This window comes from Tenrec ecaudatus, chromosome 13, assembly GCF_050624435.1.
Source record: "Tenrec ecaudatus isolate mTenEca1 chromosome 13, mTenEca1.hap1, whole genome shotgun sequence".
Lineage (NCBI taxonomy): Eukaryota > Metazoa > Chordata > Mammalia > Afrosoricida > Tenrecidae > Tenrec > Tenrec ecaudatus.
This window is the reverse complement of record NC_134542.1, coordinates 19,997,487-20,021,494: the sequence shown is the minus strand read 5'-3', so window position 1 is coordinate 20,021,494 and position 24,008 is coordinate 19,997,487. Positions and strand designations below refer to the sequence as shown.

At 41.5% G+C, this 24,008-nt stretch overlaps 1 protein-coding gene across 1 annotated transcript in view; it reads left to right on the top strand.

The window, feature by feature from the left end:
• Window positions 1-24,008, top strand: part of CNOT9 (CCR4-NOT transcription complex subunit 9) — a 35,812-nt gene that overhangs the window by 304 nt on the left and 11,500 nt on the right. Inside the window, exons 2-4 of the mRNA XM_075529312.1 lie at window positions 14,393-14,572; window positions 19,331-19,446; window positions 20,720-20,829. Coding sequence (XP_075385427.1) covers window positions 14,393-14,572; window positions 19,331-19,446; window positions 20,720-20,829 — 406 coding nt within the window. The remainder of the gene's footprint in view (window positions 1-14,392; window positions 14,573-19,330; window positions 19,447-20,719; window positions 20,830-24,008) is intronic.

The following is a 24,008-nucleotide window of genomic DNA, read 5'->3' as shown; positions in this document are numbered from 1 at the left end:
CGGCCTGCGATGGGGCTGGCCCCCGCGCTCCTCGGCAGCCGACTCCCGTGGCCTCTGGCGCCGCGCGAGCGTTCTTTTCCGGCCCTAGGGCCTGATCCCGCTCCCGGAGCGCCTCTCGCGCGGCCAGGCGGGCCCTTCATTGATTCCAACCGTTTGCGAGCGCCAGTTGCGAGCCGGGCCCGAAGAGCCATCCTGAGGCCCATCGGACCCGCGTTGCGCTCTCGGAACTCCCTGCCTAACGCGGCGGGTTAGAGATGGCGTGGAGCTCCAACCATTTGCTCTGCAGGTGGAAAACCAGAAGTCTGGAGTGGTGAATACGTTATTGCCTCTGACTTACGGTTCTCTCTGCTTTGAAAACCTGTCTCACACGTTTTCGTTCTACCTGCCTTGTCTTTTAACCAGAAAAGCAGATCGCGTATTTCACCTGTCTGAAGTAGCACTGTGTGTATGGCTTCCTGTGCCCTTGATACAATCCTGATTCGTTATTGTGGCCGCCAAGGCCTGTGTGCACACGTTTTTTCAGCCTCATCTTTTGTCACTTCGGCTACACCGACCGCCTTTCTAATCCTCCCGCTTGGGCTTTTCCACTTTTAAGGGGCGCTTCTGGTCTCTAGAGCTAGAATGCCTTTTTTTTTTAAACCTCCGTGTGTGTCAAGCCCATTGTGGGTGGAACACGCGGCTCCTCAGTCTGCTTCAGAGTGGCCTCTGCGAGAGCCCAGGTAGTTAGTGGTGGTGGTAGTTAAGCGTTGGGCTGCGGTCCTTTGGTCAGCAATTCGAAACCACCAATAGCTGCGCGAGAGAAAGACTGGGCTTTATACTAGGTACAGAAACCCCCCAGGTGGATCGCTGTGAGTCAGCACTGAGTTTCATTGCACAGATCACCAGCCGTTGTATGTGAAGGTACAGACATGTGTAGGTCCCCTTTACATCGTTTCGCCCCTGCCTGGAAAGTTTCAGGACCAGTTTTGGCAGGCAGATACTTTTGTTGGGTAAAGTAACTTTAAAGGAGGGGAGCACAGTCATTTGATATTAGTGAACTCCGCATGGTAATCTGTATCACCAAGAAGTGATTTCAGGAGAAAGTAATGTGCTGAAATGGCGTTGTCAGGCAAAGTGACAAAAGTACTAAGTCAAACAAAACCAAACTGCTGCCATTGAGTGCTGCTGATTTGTGGCGTTCTTTAAGGACAGGGTAGCTGCCTATGGGTTTCTGAGACTAATTCTTCATGAGAGTAGAAAGCCTTAGGCAGAGCAGCTGGTGGTTTTGAACTGGTGACCTTGCAGTTAGCAGCTCAACGTGTAACTACTATGCCATCAGGGCTACTGTAGTATTAAGTAAAACTAAACTCGCTGACATCGAGTTATGCTAATTCATAGTGACCCGATAGGACAGGGTGAAACTGCCACTTTGAGTGTCTGAGACTAACTCTTTACTGGAGTAGAAAACCCTGTCTTTCTCCCATGTAGCCCCTGGTAATTTCAAACTACCAACCACGTGGGTTGCATCGTAACCACTAGGCCGCCAGCACTCCCAAAGTATTAAATAGAGCATCCAAAATTGCTTGAACTTTGTAACAAGTGAAAAAGTAAGCTGAGCCTAGCTAGCCTTCAGAAAACATTGCTCCCTGGGATCTTATGTCCTTATCATCTGGTCCTTTCCAGGGCTCACAGCATCTCTGCCCCCAGTCTCTGTGGTTATAACTGTAACTGTTGGAAGTGGAGAGGTACTTCTTCTAGCTCTTACTTTGATTTTAGTTTCCCTAACTTTTTTACTCTTTGTCCCAAATTTGGGAAGAAGCAAATTGCGAGGTAAGGTTGCTACTGGTAGGGAAGAGGTTAAACTGAGGGAAAGTTCTGTAATGTTCACTCAGCATCTTTGTTTCTTCCAGGATTTGTACTTAATGTCATTCACTTTTACAGGCAATAATTCATCTTTTGAAGAGCCTTTAAAGCCATGATACATTAAGACTTTGAAGTACTCAGTACATTTCTTCAATTAAATTTACAATGCCTTCCATTTAAAATTGAACTGTTGCATGTGCTTGCACAATACACTGTTGGGCTCATACAACATCCTGACACTGTTCCCCTCTACTACTAGTTCTCTGGGACATTTTGGTTAGTAAGGAGACAGGAGCATGGGGAAATTAAGTCACCTTTCCCCAGTTGTTCATGTCTCCCATTAGACCGACCGGGGTTTCTGATCTGGGTGAGAAGACAATAATGTACATCACTCACTGGAAGATGGGGAGAGTTAACAGCGGAGGCAGCATTGTCACACTGAGGATGCTTACATTGGGTCCAATAATGAAAACGTGTGTGCTTGCCTTGCTTTATTCATTTCGTTTTTAAATAATGGGTAAGTCGGCTCTTCAGGAAGGGGAATAGAAAGAACTATTAAAGGAGAATACGAATACCTATGAATCCAGGCTGTTACTTGCTATAGGGAAAGGTTGAGGTAATTTAGAAACTCTTGAGCATTATTTTAGTTTGCTAGAACAGTGTAGGAGTGGACAGGGAGCCCTGGGTTAAGCACTCAGCTGCTAACAGAAAGATTGACAGTTGAAACCCACTAGCCAGGGGGAAAGATTGAGCAATCTGCTGTGTGGAAGATAACGGTGGAAACCCTATAGGGCAGTTTTGCTTTCTTGTAGGTTCACTGAGAAGCCGTAGTAGTGCTGTGGGTTAGGCCTTGGGCTGCTAACTGCACGCTCATCTGTGGAAACACCAGTTACTTGTCTGAAGAGAAATGAGGCTGTGACTTCTAGAGAGGTTCAAAGTCTCGGAGACATAAGGCCAATGTGAATTGGAATCGAATCATGTCAACGAGGTCGATTTGGTTTCAGTGCAGACTGGTCATTCTTTTTTTTCTTTTCTTTTTTTTCAATTCTTTGGGATTAGCTGTCCCTTCTTTTTTTTTTTTTCTCTCATACACATTTTTTAAAAACATTTTATTAGGGGCTCCTACAACTCTTATCACAATCCATGCATATACATACATCAATTGTATAAAGCACATCTGTATATTCTTTGCCCTCATCATTTTCTTTTTTTTTCTTTTCTTTTTTTACATTTTATTAGGGGCTCATACAACTCTTATCACAATCCACACATATACATACATCAATTGTATAAAGCACATCCGTTCATTCTTTGCCCTAATCACTCTCAAAGCATTTGCTCTCCACTTAAGCCCTCTGCATCAGGTCCTCTTTTTTTTTCTCCCCTCCCTCCCAGACTGGTCATTCTTAAGGAAATACTTCTTAATGATTTTGATACTGCCACCAGAGAGTACAGTTCCTTTTTCCTTTTATTTAGAAAATAGGGGCAGTGCTCTCACATAGAATTTTAAAGATTAAATAAAAGCAAGCTGTTTAATGGCTAGCTAAATTAAGGTTCAAACACAAATTCACTGCCATGGAGTCAATTCTAGCGTGTAGTGACCCTCTAGGGCAGAATTGAACTCTCCGTGTACATTTCCAAGACTAACTTATGGGGTAAAAAGCCTCATCTTTCTCCCGAAGGAGCATCGAATGGTTTCGAACTCCTGAACTTGCAGTTAGCAGCCCAGTGTGTAAACCACTCTCCTAGGCTAGGTTCACTGATGGTTAAATGACTTGTTCTCAGATTGCTTTGTTTGTATCTTAAGAGGTTGCTTCCAACTTAAAAAACAAACAAAAATACAACCCTTGACTTACCTAGAGTCTTCTGTAATGAATTCTTGTGATGAGAAACAGCTTCAGGTGTGCTTTCAGGAGATGCCCTGGGTATATGTGTACTCTCCTAACACAGCACTCTCCACTTTTCTAGCCAGGTTCTAGAATTCATCATAATAGCCCCCACAGAATCACAATACTCACAATTATGGGGTCTACGATGGAAGTTAACAGGTTACAGTTCAAGTAGAAAGGTTCCAGGATCGAGTGTTTAATCAACGTATGTTATAGTGTTGGTGATAAATGCCAATCAGCTGTTAGCCTTTAGCTAGAGGCATTCAGCTCTCAGAATTTAGTTCCCAGAGGTACCCTACTCCATAAAAGCCAACCTCCTGCCCCCAAACATTCAGCTTTACTTATTCTGTGGACCAGGAAGTTCATCATTGTCTTGTGCTCTGGCTCCTGGTTCTAGTGCTCCTGTTGTTCTGGCATTCCCCTGGTGTTAAAAACTGAACTGAGGAGGTTTGCTATCCAGGGAGTGCTGGGTCCAGAGGGTGTGCTCCATCCGGGCTCTTGCCATTAGTAAAATTCCCCATGTCGTCTTTGTGAGGTGGTTCATTTTATACCCAGCCAAATGGCCATCACAATGAATCCTTAAGCTAATTAATTCAAGCACTCACACTTGAGTCCAGTCAATATCTTTCTCCACCTTTTCTTATTCAAGCCCATCAGGCAAAGGTCTTTGGGCAGCGTTACAGAGGGTGTGGCTAGAAGAGCTGCTTTATTGTTGTGTTTTTCTTTCTCAGTTTCCCATTAATTTCTTTTTTTTTTTTTAACAATTTATTAGGGGCTCATACAACTCTTATCACAGTCCATACATATACATACATCAATTGTGTAAAGCACATCTGTATATTCTTTGCCCTAATCATTTTCTTTTTTTTTCTCCTCTTTTTTTACATTTTATTAGGGACTCATACAACTCTTATCACAATCCATACATACATCAATTGTATAAAGCACATCCATACATTCCCTGCCCCAATCATTCTCAAAGCATTTGCTCTCCACTTAAGCCCTTTGCATCAGGTCCTCTTTTTTTTTCCCCTCCCTCCCCACTACCCCCACTACCCCCTCCCTCATGTGCCCTTGGTAATTTATACATCATTATTTTGTCATATCTTGCCCTGTCCGGAGTCTCCCTTCCCCCCCTTCTCCGCCGTCTCTCCCTCAGGGAGGAGGTCACATGTGGATCCTTGTAATCAGTTCCCCCTTTCCAACCCACTCACCCTCCACTCTCCCAGCATCGCCCCTCACACCCTTGGTCCTGAAGGTATCATCCACCCTGGATTCCCTGTGCCTCCAGCCCTCATATGTACCAGTGTGCAACCTCTGCCCTATCCAGCCCTGCAAGGTAGAATTCGGATCATGGTAGTTGGGGGGAGGAAGCATCCAGGATCTGGGGGAAAGGTGCGTTCTTCATCGGTACTACCTCGCACCCTAATTAACCCATCTCCTCTCCTAAACCCCTCTGTGAGGGGATCTCCATTGGCCGACACTTGGGCCTTGGGTCTCCACTCTGCACTTCCCCCTTCATTCAATATGGTGTGTGTGTGTGTATGTATATATATATATGTATGTATATATATATACATACACACATATATAAACACACATATATCTTTTTTTCTTTTTTTTTTTTGCATGATGCCTTATACCTGGTCCCTTGGGCGCCTCGTGATCGCACTGACCGGTGTGCTTCTTCCATGTGGGCTTTTTTGTTTATGAGCTAGATGGCCGCTTGTTCACCTTCAAGCATTTAAGACCCCAGACACTATCTCTTTTGATAGCCGGGCACCATCAGCTTTCTTCACCACATTTGCTTATGCACCCATTTGTCTTCAGCGATCCTATCCTGGAGGTGTGCAGTCAATGATATGATTTTTTGTTCTTTGATGCCTGATAACTGATTCCTTCGGGACCACTCGTCACACAGGCTGGTGTGTTCTTCCATGTGGACTTTGTTGCTTCTGAGCTAGATGGCCGCTTGTTTATCTTCAAGCCTTTAAGACCCCAGTCACTATCTCTTTTGATAGCCGGGCACCATCAGCTTTCTTCACCACATTTACTTGTTCACCCACTTTGGCTCCAGTAGTTGTGTCGGGAGAGTGAGCATCATAGAGTTCCAATTTAATAAAAGAAAGTATTCATGCATTGAGGGGGTGTTTGAGTAGAGGCCCAAGGTCCTTCCGCCACCCTAATACTTAACCTATAAATATAGACACATAGATCTATTTCCCCATCCTCCTATATATATTTGCATGTACATGTCTTTATCTAGACCTCCATAAATGCCCTTTGACTCCTAGCTCTTTCCTCCATTTCCCTTGACTTTTCCTGCCCCACTACCATGCTCCGTCCCCACCTGGGCTAGAGTATACCTCTTCTCTAAGCAACCTTACTCTTGATCATTTCCCACCAGGCCTGCCACTCCCCCCTCTCTACCATTTTGGGTCCCATGTTGTTCCCTTGTCCCTGTGTTTGTTAATACCACTTCCTTACTCCCCCCACCCTCCACCCCAAGGCCCCCCAGAACTGTCAGTCCAGTTGTTTTTCATCCAGATAGTTCATCCAGCCTGTCCTATTCAGACAGACCTGTGGAGACACTAACATGCACGAAAACAAGACAGAGGAAAACAAAGCAATAGTATACAACCAGACAACAAAACAACAAAAACAAACCACTGACAAAGAGCAAAACAGTTCACAAGAGAAAAGCTTGTAGTTAGTTTAGGGATCGTTTACTGGCCCTTAGCGTTTTCCAGTCCAGTCTGTTGGGGCACCACGCCCTGGCCCCAAAGTCCACTTTCAGCATTCCCTGGGGACCTTGCCACTTCATTCCCTTGCTGTTCCGCTGCACTCCCCCAGTGATTTGCCTCGGTGTGGTGGGATCAGGTCAGGTGCAATTCCCACACTGTGTCTCCGGTGCTGTCCCCTGTATCGCCCTTAGTCACTGATTGGCATCATTTCTCATAGTGGGCCCAGCCATGTTCTCTATGTGGACTGGCTGCTCTACTCAGGAACATCATCCTCACGGCCTGGTGGGCCAGGCTGTGTTCCACTCTCTCCTCCTGCCCCTTCATCTGCTCCCATGTGCTCTGATCAGATATGTCCATCTCCCGGAGCTGCAGAGTCAATGTCGTCCTTTGGAACGAATTCTTTTCGGGGGAGGGGCAGGAATCCACTTAATTTATGGTGCTGGGGCCAGCCTCCCAGACCTCTCCACTGGTTCCCTACTCCACGCCGGGATATTGCATTCACACCTTGCGGCACTGGGTTGAAGTCTGGTCCCACTTTCCCTCCCATTAATTTCTATTGGCAACTGTAGCATCCATAACTCACAGGCTTCCCTCTTTTTCTACCTGCTTATTTTATATACTTTAATTGAAGCTGTGATAAACTCCAGATGCCCTTCTTTGAACACTGCACACTAAAGAATTTTGTAAATTTCTACATTGCATTTTTTCATATAATTTTATTAGCACATAATCTAGACATACTATTCAATAATTCAGTCATATCAAAGAGTGTCGTACAATTGCCACCACAATCATTTTCAAATTGAAAGCATTTTCTTCCTCCTTGTACTCCTTGATAGGTTGTCTTTTACCCCCACCCCCAAATTGGATTTTTATGCAAAATGCTTAACTTTGTTTCAAGAGGTTTTGAGCCATTTTCAAAAGGCTCCCTTTGAAGAATAATCTGGCCCTGATTTCACAAAGAGGGTGATTACGGGAAATTAGCTAATAAAGAGCCCTGGTGGATAGTGAGTTAAGTATTGAGTTAACTAAAAGGTTAGTGGTTAGAGTTCACCAGCTACTGAATGGGGGAAAAGGTCCTGCATTTTACTTCCATTTGGAAAGTCCCTTGACCTCCAATCTTCCATAAAGACTGGAAAATTTCTGCTCTAGAGGATAATTTTAAGTTAGAATTGACTCAGTGCAGTGAATTTAAGCTAATTTAATACTTTAAGCACTTTAGAAAGTTCTTTTTTTTTTTAGAATGGTATCTTTATGATGACACCCAAAGTGAGTCACTTCAGACTTGGGAAAATAATTCCTATTTCAATCTTAAGTATTTTTTAATTCACTGGTGGTGTAGTGGGTTTTACATATGTTGGGTTGCTAACTGCAAGGTTAAAACTACCATCCACTCCAGGGGAAAAAGATGAGACTTTCTGCTCTCCTGAAGATTTACAAGCAGCCGTCCAAGTGAGACGTCAACTAAGTCCACATGGAAGAAACACACCAGCTTGTGTGATCCAAGGATGACAATAACAAAATCCAAATATGACAAAGGGAAAAGTATTGGAGCTAAAATTATGAGTACTCAATTGATAGAAGGCTCTGGAGGACAATGGGAGCCCAAAACCCATCTGCAGAGTAACTAGTTAGATAAAGCTGTGGCAGACCCCCACTAGCCATAAGCAAGAGCCTCGAACAGCCTTTCTATCGGAGATCATTGTAGTCTTGATTATACTTGGTCAGTTGACCTCCCTATTGACCCAACCTGAATTTGTTCTAATGCAAGTTAACTCTTGCATGTTCCATGACAAAAATTTCTCCTGGCTTTTTAAATATTAAAGGACGGTCTTTTCTTTGTTATTCACTATTTGTACATTATTATTTTACCCTTGCCACTTTATTTTGATTTTGTTTCTTATGGTGTCGCTTGTGAATCTCAGTGTGAAGCATAGAGAAGTGGACACGGAGAGAATAACTGATACAAGGGTTTACAGGGGATGTAGGGGTAGGGAATAGATATAGGGACAATGAGGGGATTTCAGGAGTAAATAATGATAGTGATTACACAACTCATTTTAAAGGTGATTTAACCATGCAGGGAAAATGTCCCAAAATTGACTGTGGTGATGATTGTATAATTTTTCTTGATACAGTTGATCGATTGAACTGTTGAATTATTTTTCTGGATTAGGTGCCAATAAAAATGTTAAAGAAAGAAACCTTTGAAGCATTTTAGTAGTGAAGCAAAGGTATCTTGAATTCAAAATAAAAAGATTAACAGCCTCAGAAACCCACAAAGGCAATTTCTGTTCAGTCCTGTAGAGTCGATGTGAGTCCGAAATGACTCAGTAACAAGGTAGTTGGTTGGTTTGTGATCATTGGTAGGAAAACGAACAGCTTTTTTGGCTCTTGAAGTTTTACTGATGGATGCTATTTTTGTTTTAATATTAATATCAGTGTTTTTATTTACCGAAAAAGAGAGAAATGGTTAAGATAATTTCTAAATATCTTTCTCCATGTTATAATAGATGTGAGAATTTTTCAGAGATACAAGATACAATCCCATTTCCTCTCCCCTCCCACCCCCTATGTTTGTGGAGTTAGCCAGTGGTGACCCACATTGGTGTACATTTCTTACCTTGGTGAAAGTTTGTTGAAAGAAAACTGTATACTGCTTCAAATATATGGTCCAAACACAGTTATACAGAAAGAACTTCCTTCCACATTGTGATCGTGGAGCATTGGGGCTTCTGTAATGTGCATGTAATCAAAAGAAAGGACTTGAACTGACTTGAAAGTAAATTTTTCCACTTCAGGAGTATTTGGATTTCAATTCTTTAGAGCCTGTAAGGATCACAGCTTCTGCTGAGAAGTAGACTAGAGATTAAATCTTAATTCTGCTGTGTAGTGTACTGGCTGTATGCCCTGAAGCACATCTAACCTCCTTGACTCTGCTTCTTAAGAATTTTGAGAATACAGTGAGTTCATCAACGGTGCCTGCATTCTAGTAAGTGCAATAAATACACACACACTCTGTAGTCAAAATGGCTCACCTCCCCCCTGGCTATGGTTAAAAGACACTTAATTGGCTGGGATGCTCTTCTCAGGCAGAGCAGACTTGCAACTTTGCTCATCATCCCAGCTTGAAGCCTGGATTGTGGCCAGAGCTGTTTCATGCCAAGGGAATATACAATAAAATTTTTAAAGTAAAAAGACTGGTAACCTTTACTCTCATGATTTGTGTGTTATTATTGCCCTGATGGAGCAGTGGGTTACTCATTGGCTGTGAACTGAAAGATTGGTGGTTTTGATCTGTCAGCCACTCCATGGGAGAAAGTCTGCTTCCATAAAGATGTACTACCTTAGAAGCCTTGCTCTCTCACTCTCTCAAATATTAGGTTGCTCTCAGTCAAATTGGACTCCGTGATAGTTGATAGTAGGGACGGGGTGGTTTGGTTTTGGGGTTAGTTAGTCAGTCAGTCAGTCTCCAATGAGGAAGCCATAGAGATGTGTTTCTTTGCCACTGGGCAGTATGTGCTATGGGATTGAGTTCCATATCAACCCTACCCTCAGGAATGCAATAGTAAGTTACAAGTTAGAGCAATTGTAGTATCTGAATTAAAAATCTTTACAAACCAGAAAACTCACTGCCACTGACTTGGATTTTGACTCAGTTGGTTTTGAACTGCCAGTCTTGTAGTTAGTAGTCATGCTTACCTGACAATGCTCCCAGGTCTTCTTAGAAATCTTTAGAGTTAATCTTTCAATAATAAATATGATAAATTATAACCTCCAAAATAATCCGCTCTATGTGTGTGCTATAATATTACTTGTTGGTATTTGCATATGTATTTGATTATTCTCACTAGCTAGATTATGTCCTTGTCTGAGCCATGATACTTTGACATGGGTAAAATTGTCAAACTAGTTCCCCAACTTTCCCATTAAAATAGTGGTTGCTAAGTGACTTATAATTTCAATAGAGGGTTTCTCTTAGTGTCAATAACCCTGGTTCCAGTGCTGACTATTCTTTCAGATTCTAAACTAACAAATAACATTTTCATTTTTCTCGGAGAGATTTATATATTTACTCTCACATTGTCGTTCGGGCAGATGAGGAACTGCATTAACAAAACTGTTGCTAGGTTGTCTGGATTCAAATCATGACTTTAGTAGATCAAATCCTGCCATTTAAGTTTTGAATCATTTCTCTGCCACAGTTTGCTCCCTCACCTGTAAAATGGGTGTGATGATGACATAACTGCTGTAGAGTAATACTCATTGTATGTTAGTTCCCTTTTTATTTTTAAAGTAATTATTAGCTCCAAGACAGGTGTGTATTCAATGGGTTTAAACTAATTCTTCCTGTTAAATTGGAGATGGAGTTTACTGGGGGTGGAAAAGACGCCACCAAACTATCCTCCCTTTCCTCTTCAGATACCCTCCTATTGTTGGGATGATTACAGAGCCCATAACACTCACCCACTACCACCCACCCGACACTCCAAACTCTCTTTGAATTTAAGCCTCATGGAGCTTCACCTCCTGTAAGTAGCCTTGGAAGCTGCAAAGGGGAAAATGACCCTATTCCTGCTATATCACGTTATCACTTTAGGAGCTTTGATTCCCTGAGGATTATTGGTGTTGGGAGCTATAAAAGAACTTTTAATAGGTTGTTCCAGAGCACTTAGAGAAGACATCCTACGTGATATTCCAGTCCATTTAGTAGAGCTCCTTGTGGTTTGTTCTGTCAAGCAAGTGAAGTGATAAATATAAGCTAAAAGCTTATACCGTAATTAAGCTTCCATTTATAGAAAGCCATTTGAGTTGGGTAAATTTGAGTCCATTTCAGAATCCTTTGGCTTCATTCTGCTCATCAAAAAATATGTTTGTCCCTTTTGTTGCTCCTTCTACCACATCAGGGTGTATGTAGTAGGAATGTAGGACAACCAGGAGACGCAGTATAACACCAGTCAGGAAAATGTTAGGATGTACAACCTCGGGCCTAGGTGAACAGAGCAGGTTTATTCCTCTGAGCATCCGCAATTTTAAGTTCAAGTGCAGATCCTTTTTTTCCCCTTTGTCTCCCTACTTTATAGTTTGGGAAGAATCAGAAGAAAGATATCAGGTATAAGAATAACAAGCACCATGCTTTTGCTAGGACTTTAGAGGAAATTATAATGGCAACCATTTTTCTAGCTTGCCATCTTTTCTGGATAAGAATAATTAAGGGATGAAAGGAAATAGAGGAAAGAACTAGGTGACAAAGGGTATTTATAGAGGTCTAAAGACTGGAATGTACATATGTAAATATATGGAGTGTAGGGAAACAGATCTGTGTGCATATATTTATAGGTTTAGTACTAAGGCAGCAGATGGACATTGGGCATCCACTCAAGCACTTACTCAATGCAAGAACACATTCTATTAAATTGGCATTCCAGGATGCAGACCTTTCCCGACACGATTGCTGAAGAAAAATGTGTGCATAAGCAAATGTGGTGAAGAAAGTTAATGGTGCCCGGCTATCAAAAGATAGAGCATCTGGGGTCTTAAAGGCTTGAAGATAAACAAGCGGCCATCTAGCTGAGAAGCATCAAAGCCCACATGGAAGAAACACACCAGCCTGTCTGACCACAAGGTGCAGAAGAGACCAGGTATCAGACATCAAAGAACTAAAAATCATATCAATGGGTGCCCACCTCCCTGATACGATCTATGAAGACAAACGTGTGCATAAGCAAATGTGTTGAAGAAAGCTGATGGTACCTGGCTATCAAAAGATATGGCGTCTGGGGTCTTAAAGACTCGAAGATAAACCAAGTGTCCATCTAGTTCAGAAGCAGCAAAGCCCACATGGAAGAAACACACTTGCCTGTGAGACCAGGAGCTGTTGAAGGGATCAGGTATCAAGCATCAAGGAACAAAAAAATCATCACTGAAAATGTGGATGAGTACGGAGTGGAGACTCAAAGCCCATTGGTAGCCAACCGGACACCCCTTACTGAAGGGTTGTGGGGAGGAGATGAGCCAGTCAGGATAGCAATGATGAAACATATAGCTTTCCTCTAGTTCTTAAATGCTTCCTCCTCCTCCCCCCCCCCCCACTATCATTTCAAGTCTACCTTACAAATCTGGCTAGATCAGAGGATGTACATAGGTACAGAAACAGAGGGAATCCAGAACAGATGACTCCTTCGGGATCAGTGGTGAGAGGCGATGCCTAGAGGATGGAGAGAATGTGGGGTAGAAAGGGGGAACTGATTACAAGAATCTACATATAGCCTCCTCCCTGAGGGAGGGACAGCAGAGAAGAAGGTGGGGGGAGACGTCGGAAGTGTAATATATGATAAAATAATAATTTATGAATGATGAAGGGAAGGGTTCATGAGGTAGGGGGAGTGGGGAGGGAGGGGGAAAATGAGCAGCAGATAAGGACTCAAGTAGAAGGCAAATGTTTTGAGAATGATGGTGGCAACAAATGTACATATGTTCTTGACACAATGGATGGATGTGTGGATTGTGATAAGAATTGTACGAGCCCCCAATAAAATGATTTTTTAAAAAGAATAATTAGGGGACTTAATCACAATCACAGGACTTTTGACAAGTGCGAGAAGTTCTAGAACAAAGAGCATATTACAGCAGCACAATTTTGAAAGCATATTCTCATCTGTTTACATAGTCTCCACATGGGACAGTAATGAATGATGCTCAAAGGACAGAAACGTGTTCAATTTAATAATTCTTAGGAGGAGACACCTTTCCAAATAATGCTTTTGGAAGAAAATGGTTTTCTTCTCATAGCTGGGAATGCCATCATTACTTGGAAGGAACTGGCAACAGGTAGAGAGGGTATACTTTTTTTCCCCCAAAACTAAGTCTCCTAGATCGCCACTCTTCAAAGCCACTACTGTTAGCTGTTTTATTTACAATTAAATATATCCTAGAAGTGTTGTGTGAACATAAAAATATGTGTATGAAAGGGGGAGGTGTATATTATATGTGCTCTTCTATATCCTTTAAATTTTTATTTCATGATAGTACATATAACAGAACTGCATAATTTTCTTTCATAAAAAATATGGGAGGCTGGGTTGTCTAGAGAAACAAAAACAAGAAGGAAATGTATATCAAGAGAGCATCCCAGCCCAACTTAAGTGTAAGGGTCTGGTGCTAGTCAGAATCCTCTTCAGGCTACAGGTGAAGCTCACGGGCTGGTAGTGGGGGGGGGGGGGGTTGTGTGGATCCAGAGTTGGAAACATGGCATGGTGCTGACAGCTCCCAGGTTGACTTCCAGGGTCAGTGGCCCACATAGGGCTACTCTGGAAGCAGACATAGAGGCCCAGCAAGCAAAGAGGGTAAAAGGGCAGAGAAGGAGGGAGAAGTGCCTGCTTTCTCCCCCCACCCGCTTATAAAAAGGCCACACCTCCAGGAAGCATCACAAAGCCACCACTTGAATTGACAGACTGGACTACACCCACACAGGTACCATCAAGTTGACATAAAATCATAACTGCCACAATGTACCAATATATTTAACCTGTCCTTTTGTGATTAAAAAAAACAACACAACTACCCTCAAGTTCAATTCCCACACCTACCCCTTTATTGGTGGATATTTGTTATTTCAACTTGTCCGCTTGTAAAACATTGCAAGAGTAAAAGTGATGTATGTCTTCAGGTCAGCCCCAGAATACCTATCAGCTAAATTCCTAGATCTGGTATTATTAAAGAGTGTGTACATATTAGAGTTTCGTAGATTACCGCCAAAGAGGTTGAAGTACTTTGGTTTACTTGCAAGTTTGTGTGTCTGAGAAAGCTCCCTTGGTGTTTACGGGAAAACGTATCCCTCTTAAAGCACTGTTGTAGAATGAGACTTGGTTTGAGGATAATGGAACTTACATACTTTCTCTCCTTTTCACCTTGAAGCCTGTGCCTACAGCGCTGGCTCAGGTGGACAGAGAAAAGATCTACCAGTGGATCAATGAGCTGTCCAGCCCTGAGACGAGGGAAAATGCTTTGCTGGAGCTGAGTAAGAAGCGAGAGTCTGTTCCTGACCTGGCACCCATGCTGTGGCATTCATTTGGTACTATTGCAGCACTTTTACAGGTGAGTGTATTTGATGAGTAGCAACTCACTCCTACTCCTGTTCATCACTGTCTTTGCCCAAATGATTGTGAAGACTTTCAGAGGAGGATTCCTTAAATGTTAAGCATTCATAAAAATCTCTTTCGGCACCATCCGTTTTCTTCACTACATTTGCTTATGCACCTGCTTTATCTTCAGCAGTTGTGTTGGGAAGGTGAATATCATGGACTGTCAGGTTATTAGAACAAAGTGTTCTTGCGTTGTCGGAGTACTTGAATAGAGACCCAATATTCCAGAAGCTGAAGGTGCTTGCTCTCAAAAGATAAAATGTCTGGGGTCTTAGAGGCATGAAGATAAACAAGTGGTCATTTATCTGAGAAGCAACAAAGCCCACATGGAAGAAGCACACCAGCCTGTGTGATCCTGAGGTGTCGATAGGATCAGATATCAGGCATCAAAGACAAAAAATCATATCATTTGTGATTGAGGGGGGGTGTGAGTGGAGACCCAAAGCCCATCTGTAGTCAACTGGACATCCCCTTACAGAAGAATCACAGGCAGGAGATGAGCCAGTCAGGGTGCAGTATGGCACCGATGAAACGTACACCTTTCCTCTAGTTCTATAATGCTTCCTTACCCCTAACTATCATGATCCCAATTTTACATTACAAATCTAGCTAGACCAGAGGATATACATTTGTACAGATAAGAGCTGGAAACGGAATCCAGGACAGATAACCTCCTCAGGATCAATAATGAGAGTAGCAATACCAGATGGGGGGGGGAACCAATCAAAGATCTACATATAACCCCCACTCTGGGGGACGAACAACAGAAAAGTGGGTGGAGGGAGACATTGGCTAGGGTAAGACATGACAAAATCATAATAATTTATAAATTATCATGGGTTTGGGAAGAAGAGTGGGTGGGGGCGGGGGGGAAATGAGCTGATACCAAGAGCTCAAGTAAAAAGAAAATGTTTTGAAAATGATGATGGCAACAAATGTATAACTGTGTTTGATACAATGTATGGATGGATTGTGATAAGAATTGTATGAGCCCCTGATAAAAAGATCTGAAGGAAAAAAAAGTTTGGGGGAGGGGGGCGAAAGCCTGTTTTCAACTGCTGTAGGTGCTTGATAAAATACAGATTATAAATCCTACTTCTCTCTTAAAAGAAGTACAACTAGAATGTTTCTTAGAAGTGAGTATGGTCTCACGTACTTTTAACATCTTATCAGGGGAAACCAGTCCCTGGAAAAGGACATCATGCTTAGTAAAGTAGAGCATCAGAGAACAAAAGGAAGGTCCCTGATGAGACGGATTGATACAGTGGCTGCAACAATAGCTCAAACATAAAAACCAGTGTTACAGTGGCTCAGAACCAGGCAATGTTTTGTTCTGTTATATCGAGGGTGGTTATGAGTCATCATTAACTGGATGGCACCTAACAACCACCACCACCTAAGATTCCATTTATTAACCAACACCTCCCCTGCCCCAGGTGAGTCTCATGCAAGGAATCAAAGGCCTACCTATGAGAAACACAGCTTTAGGAATACTGCAGGACAATTCTACATGATGGGAAGAAAGATGTAGGGACTGCAAGGTGTATATCTGGAAAAGGAAAATGTTACCACAGAGAAAATAGCACATATCAAATTAAAGGTGGGTACACTTGTGCATTAAAAGCAAATATTTGAAACTTGGTTCTAGCCACAGTTGTCACTGGTGGCCAAGGGTTGATATGGTACAGCCTCCCAAAAGCATGAAGTGACCATCCTTGAAAGTGTGGCCTCAAAGTCCTAACTAGGTGGACTCTTCGAATCTGCCAAATCACATTTCATCCCTACTGTCATGTAGTCAAGAAACAAATACTTCTTATGGATACATTTTCCTTTTTTCCCCCTTTTTTTATTGCGGGCTCTTACACCTCTTACCATAATCCATACGTTCATCCAGTGTGTCAAGCACATTTGCATATGTGCCAACATCATTTTCAAAGCATTCTATTACAAGGAATTGTACTTAATCTGTATACTGAGCAAATAACCTGAGAAGCTGAGCTATGTGAGGAAGAATGCAGCCTCAAGATTGGCGGCAGAAGGCTCATGAACAACCTTTCATACACCAATGGCACTAGGATTTGAGGAAGATCAAAGACTGCAGCATTCAGTATGACTTGCAACTCATTGAAAAGCAAACAAACCCTTACAGTTGAACGAATAGACAGCGTTATTGCTAAATGGGGAAAAAACTGACATGGTCAGGATTTCATTTTATTGGATGTACAATCAATGCTCTTGGAAGCAGCAATCCAAGAAAAATGAAGGTATTTCAATGGGAAAATCTGCACAAACCATTTTATTAAAGTGTTAAGAGCAAAGATGTCATTTTGGGGGTTAAGGTATGCCTGGACCCGAGCCTTGTTCTTCATTTGCATATGAAAGCTGGATAATAAATAAGAAAGACTAAAGAATTGGTCCATTTGAGTTACAGTATTGGGAAAGAATATTATTAAAGTGTTATGGACTACCAGACAAAGAAATGGATCTGTCTTGAAAGACATACAAACCAAATCCTTTTCAGAAGCCAGGTTGGGGAGATTTTGCCTCACATACTTTGGACGTGCAATCCGGAGGGGCTGATACCACTGCCTGGCCTCTAGAGGGTCCGGAGAACAGGCAGACTCCTTGAGGTGGACTGACACCATGACGACAACAAGGACCTCAAACAGTTGTGAAGCTGGCACAGGACAGATAGTCTTTCCTCGTGTTATTTATTATGACTCGGAAACAACTCTATGCCACCTAGCAACACTGCCACCTTCTAACAAATCAAAAACTTCTTTTTAAAATCATTTTATTGGGAGCTTTGGCAAATATAACAATCCATAATTTAATTAGATCAAGTATAATTTTACAGTTGCTGCCACCGTCAATTTCAAAACATTTTTGTTCTTGAACTTTTTTGCTATCAGCTCTCCTTTATCCTTCCCTCCCGGTCCTACCCACCAGGAACCCTTATTTTACTTATTTAGATATAGGTATTTGCCATATCTTACACTATCAAATGTGTCCGCTCACCTGCAATTCTATTATTTATTTCCCTCAAGTGGGGTTATACAGTCTTCATTGCTATCAATTCCTCCCCACCACCACCCCCTTCTCTGTCCATACCCTCAGGGAATCATCACTCCCATTACTATTTCTAAAAAGTTTATCTATCTTGGATTTCCACATACAGTGACCAATCTTAATTATATAAATGAACATATGCAGGGCTAACAAGATTACTGAGGTAAAACTAAGACCATAATAGTAAGGGGAGGAAATATTAAAGATCTAAAGGGTAGTTATGTGTTTCATTAGTGCTATACTGTATCTAGATATACCATCCCTTCCATGTGGCCCTTCTGTGAGGGGCTATCCAACTACCTTACAGGTGGATTTTGAGCCTCTACTTTGTTTACACCCCTTTACATCAATTTGATTGCTAATTTTTGAACTTCTTTTTGAAAATAATTCATTATTATTAGGCTAATCATTTTTTTCCTTTTTTACATTTTATTAGGGACTCATACAACTCTTATCACAATCCACACATATACATACATCAATTGTATAAAGCACATCCATACATTCCCTGCCCCAATCATTCTCAAGGCACTTGCTCTCCACTTAAGTCCCTTGCTTCAGGTCCTCTTTTTTTTTTCCCCTCCCTCCCCTTTCCCCCCTCCCTCATGAGCCCTTGGTAATTTATACATCGTTATGTTGTCATATCTTGCCCTATCCGGAGTCTCCCTTCCCCCCTTCTCTGCTGTCCCTCTCCCAGGGAAGAGGTCACATGTGGATCCTTGTAATCAGTTCCCCCTTTCCAACCCACTCACCCTCCACTCTCCCAGCATCGTCCCTCACACCCTTGGTCCTGAAGGTATCATCCACCCTGGATTCCCTGTACCTCCAGCCCTCATATGTACCAGTGTACAGCCTCTGTCCTATCCAGCCCTGCAAGGTAGAATTTGGATCATGGTAGTTGGGGGGAGGAAGCATCCAGGATCTGGGGGAAAGCTGTGTTCTTCATCGGTACTACCTCGCACCCTAATTAACCCATCTCCTCTCCTAAACCCCTCTGAGGGGATTTCCATTGGCCGACACTTGGGCCTTGGGTCTCCACTCTGCACTTCCCCCTTCATTTAATATGGTATATATATACATATACATATATACATATACACATACATACACACACTTATATCTCTTTTTTTTGCATGATAAGGCTAATCATTTTATTGGGGGCTCTTACAGCTCTTATAGCATTCCAGACATCAAGTGTATTGATCATATTTGTATATATGTTGCCATCAACATGTCCAAAATATTTTCTTCTTGAGCTCTTGGTATCAGCTCCTCTTTTTTCCCTCCCTCCCCCACCCTCTTGTTTTTGAACTTCTGATACCTATTCCTATTGACACCTCATGACACCTTTGAGTCACTGTGGTTGACCTAGGAGCACTGGTGGCCTAGTGTTTCCTGTTGGACTGCAATCTACAAGGTCAGCAGTTTGAAACCACCAGCTGCTCCACAGGAGAAGCAGTGGGCTTTCTCACTGAAATGTCTTGGTCAGTTCATCTCAGTTACGGATGCTAGGATTAACAGGACAGGAACATTGTTTGCTTCTCCCTCTTTAGCCAGTTAAAAATTTTACATGTTAAGTTTTAGGGCTCAGTTTATTAATAAGTTACTCCCTGTTCATTGGGTGCTGATTTTTATTTTTCAGGAAATTGTAAATATTTATCCATCTATCAATCCACCTACCTTGACAGCACACCAGTCGAACAGAGTTTGCAATGCCCTGGCATTACTGCAGTGTGTGGCATCACACCCAGAAACCAGGTAAATATCTTGGGTAGGGTTGAATTTGGGCCTACTTCTTCTCCCTGAGTGTTGAGAGGACTAGGGAGCCGATGGAGTAGGTGTGTGTCCTGCCTTTTCTCATTTTGCATATTCGTAGCAATGAACTTTAATGGATCTGTATTCGCATCTCAGGGAAGGAATTTATGTGTCAGAAAAACAACCGCTTCTCCCCCTTAAACTCCAGGGAGCATCACTGCATAAGGCATCATGTAGGAATTCAGTAAATATTTCAGTAAATAAGCCCAGATTTGCCCTCAGAATTCTTAGCACACTTGAGATAGCCTCTGTCAGGGGTGAAAAGTGGTGTGTGGCTTGAAATGTTTGCGCAATCCAGCTATACCTGAAATTTAAGTACTTAAGAAAAATCCAGGAGTACTTCGAATGTTAAAAATGTTGGCTGTTATTGTAACTAAATAATACAAAATTAATCAGCAAAGCAATAGAGTCAATCTCGCTTCAATCTGGAGCTGTGTGTCAGGTAACAAATAAGGAAAATGATTTATTCCTTTATATTATTATATATAGTTACAAGTGAGTCGTTGTGTCTTCCAAAAACCCTTGGGAAAATGGAATTAAAAGACTTGATTGAGTTTTTCCACAAACTTTTGAAGCCCCTGGACCTGAAACCCCCAAACAAAAAGAAGAGTCTGCCTGTAAGCATAGCAAATAAGCCTGGCTGCTTTGATTTGTTGTCTTGCTCATAGGTTTTGTTTCACTGCACCTATGAAAAATAGGGAAGGAAAGGAGTCCAGGAGAATCTCTTATGCAGTGAATAGTATTTTATGGCCTATTTTTTAAAATCTACAGTTGACTATTTTAAAGTAATCAGTCATAAATGGTGCTAGTTACTGGGGAAATGGCACATTCTCATAACTCTTGGACTAAACAAGGGTTTCTCAACCTCAGCACTATGAGCATTTTGCCTGAATTGTGTGGGCAGACAGGAGGAGCCTGATCTGCCCATGGCAAGATGTTTAGCAGCATGTTTGTCTTCCACCCTTTAAAGGCCAATAGCGCCCTATCAATTGTCATAACCAAAGGTGTCTTCAGATATTGCCATACGACCCCTGGGAAACAAAACCGCCCCATTTGAGAACCACTGGTCTGGATTCAGGACTAATAGCATCTTTTTTCTCCTGCTCTGGCAATGTTAGAGGCCTTGCAGAATTAACCACCAAGAAATTTGAATGTTTGAAATCATTAGCAATGAACTCTTAAGCACTGAATGTGGTTTTTTTTTTTTTTCTTCCAGGTCAGCATTTCTTGCAGCACATATCCCCCTTTTTCTCTATCCTTTTTTGCACACTGTCAGCAAAACTCGTCCCTTTGAGTATCTCCGGCTCACTAGCCTCGGAGTTATTGGTAAGTTACAGGAGTGATTTTCGCCACCTGGAAAGCCTCATCCTTTAAACAAACTAGATTGGGTGTTTCATCTTGCCTCAGAAACTATTGTTTACTGATGTATTTTATTAATTTGTAATATTTTGTATTTGAGCTTATTTTCATTAATGCATGCACATCAGTAGCATGATGGCTTTTATCAGACACCATAATGAGTATTGTTAACAGGATTCTAGAGATGACTAAGCAGGCCTATTTGGGATCACATTCCATTAAGTGGAGGAACTGTAGGGAGAGTGAAGAGTAAGAACTTGATTGACTAGCTAATATTTTAGAAATAGTATTTTGAGTTTAGGGCTTTTTGTCTTTCTCACTTATAGCTGTTCTCTTATAACTGCAAGAGTTTGTTTACCTTTTGCTTTTTTCCGTACTTAAATCTTTGGTGTTCACTTCAAGATTTCCGTGTGCACTTACTGTGGACGGGAATATCTAAAAGACTTTACTCAAGAGAGTGATAAATCAACCATTTCTGTTCTCAGGCTCTTGGGTAGTATAAAGACCCATCTTTGGATTTGCGGGGTACAGTACATAAAACCCCTCACGACCTTAGTACCGGTCCAACTCATTAACTGTTCTATGGGACAGGACTAAACTTACCCTGTGAGTTTCTGAGACTGTAACTGTTTCTTCCCGCAGAGCAGCTGGTGGTTTCAAACTGCTAGCCTAAATGTTGGCAGCCTAAAGCTAGATCACTATATCACCAGGCTCCTCCAAAGTTTGGTTTAGAAACTTAAAAAATAATAATAGTAGAATAAGAATATTGACTATGACAAAATAATAATTTATAAATTATCAAAGGCTCATGAGGGAGGGGAAAAATGAGGAGCTGATGCCAGGGGCTTAGGTGGAGAGCAAATGTTTTGAGAATGATGAGGGCAATGAATGTACAAATGTGCTTTACACAATTGATGTATGTATGGATTGTGATGAGTTATGTGAGCCCCTAATAAAATGGTTAAAAAAAATAATATTGACTACACAAACATTTTGTTGGATCATTGTTTTTATGCTCATCTGGTGTTTGCATCCTTTTGATTATTAGCCATAAATCAGGAGGTAAAAATAAACTATTAGACATTTCTAAGACATGTTTCAACTACGCATAAATTTGACAAACAATGGGTAAATTCTTCAAAAGACATTCTGCCAACAGAAAAACGTAGATAGCCTAAACAGCTGTATGTCTATTAAATAAATTGCATTTGTTGTTACAGCTTTTCTAATATAGAAAACGAGGTCCAGGTAGCTTCATTGGTGTGTTCTTCCAAAATTAGTAAGAAGACTTAATATCAATTCTAACATCAAAAATTACTTCTTTTTATTGATCATTTCATTGGAGGGGGGCTCTTGCAAATCTTATATAACAATCCATAATTCAGTTGCACACTTATAAGAAGACTACTTTTCAGTGCTTTTTATGAGGGTAGCATTACTTTGATAAATAACCGAAGTATTATCAAAAAGGACACTAGACCATACAGTGCCCTCAGTAACACAGATGTAGAGATTGTTAGTTCCTAGCAAAATCCATCCAGCAATATCCCAGACAGATCATTGATAAAATGAGACTTTTCCCGGAATACAAGACTGGTTCCGCTTTCAAATACCAGGTACTATGATCCTATCAGCAGTAGATTAAAGAAGAAAATTCATGGTCATCTCTAAACTCTCACTGCTAAGTCAAGTCCAACTCATAGCACCCCTATAGGACAGAGTAGAGCTGCCCCTGTGAGTTTCCAAGCCTATGAAATCCTTACAGGAACAGAATGCCTGCTCTTTCTCCCACCAAGTGGCCAGTGGATTTGAACAGCTACCTTTGTGGTTAAGTGCCTAATGTGTAACCCACTAAACTACCAGGGCTCCTTGATCATCCCTGGAGATGTTATTTTTTAAAAGCCACTAACAGTTCATGACAAAAACTTTTAATAATCTAGAAAGAGAAGAGCCCTAGGGAGTAGCGCAATGGGCTGCTAACAACAAGGTCCGCAGTCCCAGCACACGAGTCAGTCACGGAAGGAAGGTGAGGGTTTCCACCCCATAGAGGTTTCTAGCCTCAAAACCCCACGGGGGCAGCCGGCCAGGGGGAGGCAGTTCTAGGCTATCCTAGAGGATTACTATAACTCAGAATCAACTCTTTATTAGTGAGTTTGGGTTTGGATTAGAATGGTGAGAGACTGAATACTTTCCCTAAGTTGAGACCAAGACCAGGATATCCACTCTCATTTCTGTTTAATGTTATTTCATACGTTCTAGCCAGTGCAATAAGACAGAAATAAAAGAGGTCCAAATTGGGAAAGAAGAAGTAAGACTATCTGATCACATACAACTTGACTGACAAAACCCCAAAGAATCGACCAAGAAACCACTATGAAAGCTGTTGAGCAAGATTGAAAAATACAAGCTAATGTACAGAAAAATTGGTCACACTGACTTTTTAAAGTTTGGGGAAATTCCATTGTTTTCGTTCTATTTTTCTCTGAACTTCGGATGCTCCTTTGTAGTTTGTAAACGAGCAATAACCAATTAGAAGGTTACAGTAGCACCAAAACGAAAATGTTGTGCATAAAGGCTTAAAAGTTCATGCACTATAGCTGGAAACTACAAAAACATTGATGAAAGAAATCGAAGCAGAGCTTTATAACATTCACTATTAAAAGACATTGTGCGAATGTCAATATTCTGCCCCCAACTAATTCAGAAGTTTAGAGAAATTCTAACAAAATTCTAGCATGGTTTTTTTTTTTTTGCTGTGAAATTTTTAAAACCATCTCATATAGGGTAGATTGATTTTGGAAAGGTACGAAGATTATTGACAAGAGAATTATTTTTTCAGTCAGTGGTACTGGAACAATTAGATATCTATATGCATAAAAATGAACCTCAACCCGTACCTTACACCCTATATGAAAACTCCAAATAAACATACATTTAAAATCTAAAGATAGTAAAACATTATGCTTTAGAGTGTGTTATTATATGTTAGTACCTATTGATTGCTGTGGGGACTAGGTTTATGTAGCATTTCTAGATTGCCATTCTGAATAAAGCTGATGGTATTCCATACTGTTGCCTTAACATCATTGAATTACGTTATCACAGGTCCAGGTAACCAAGTCCTTTCACATAAAAGCTAATAGCTA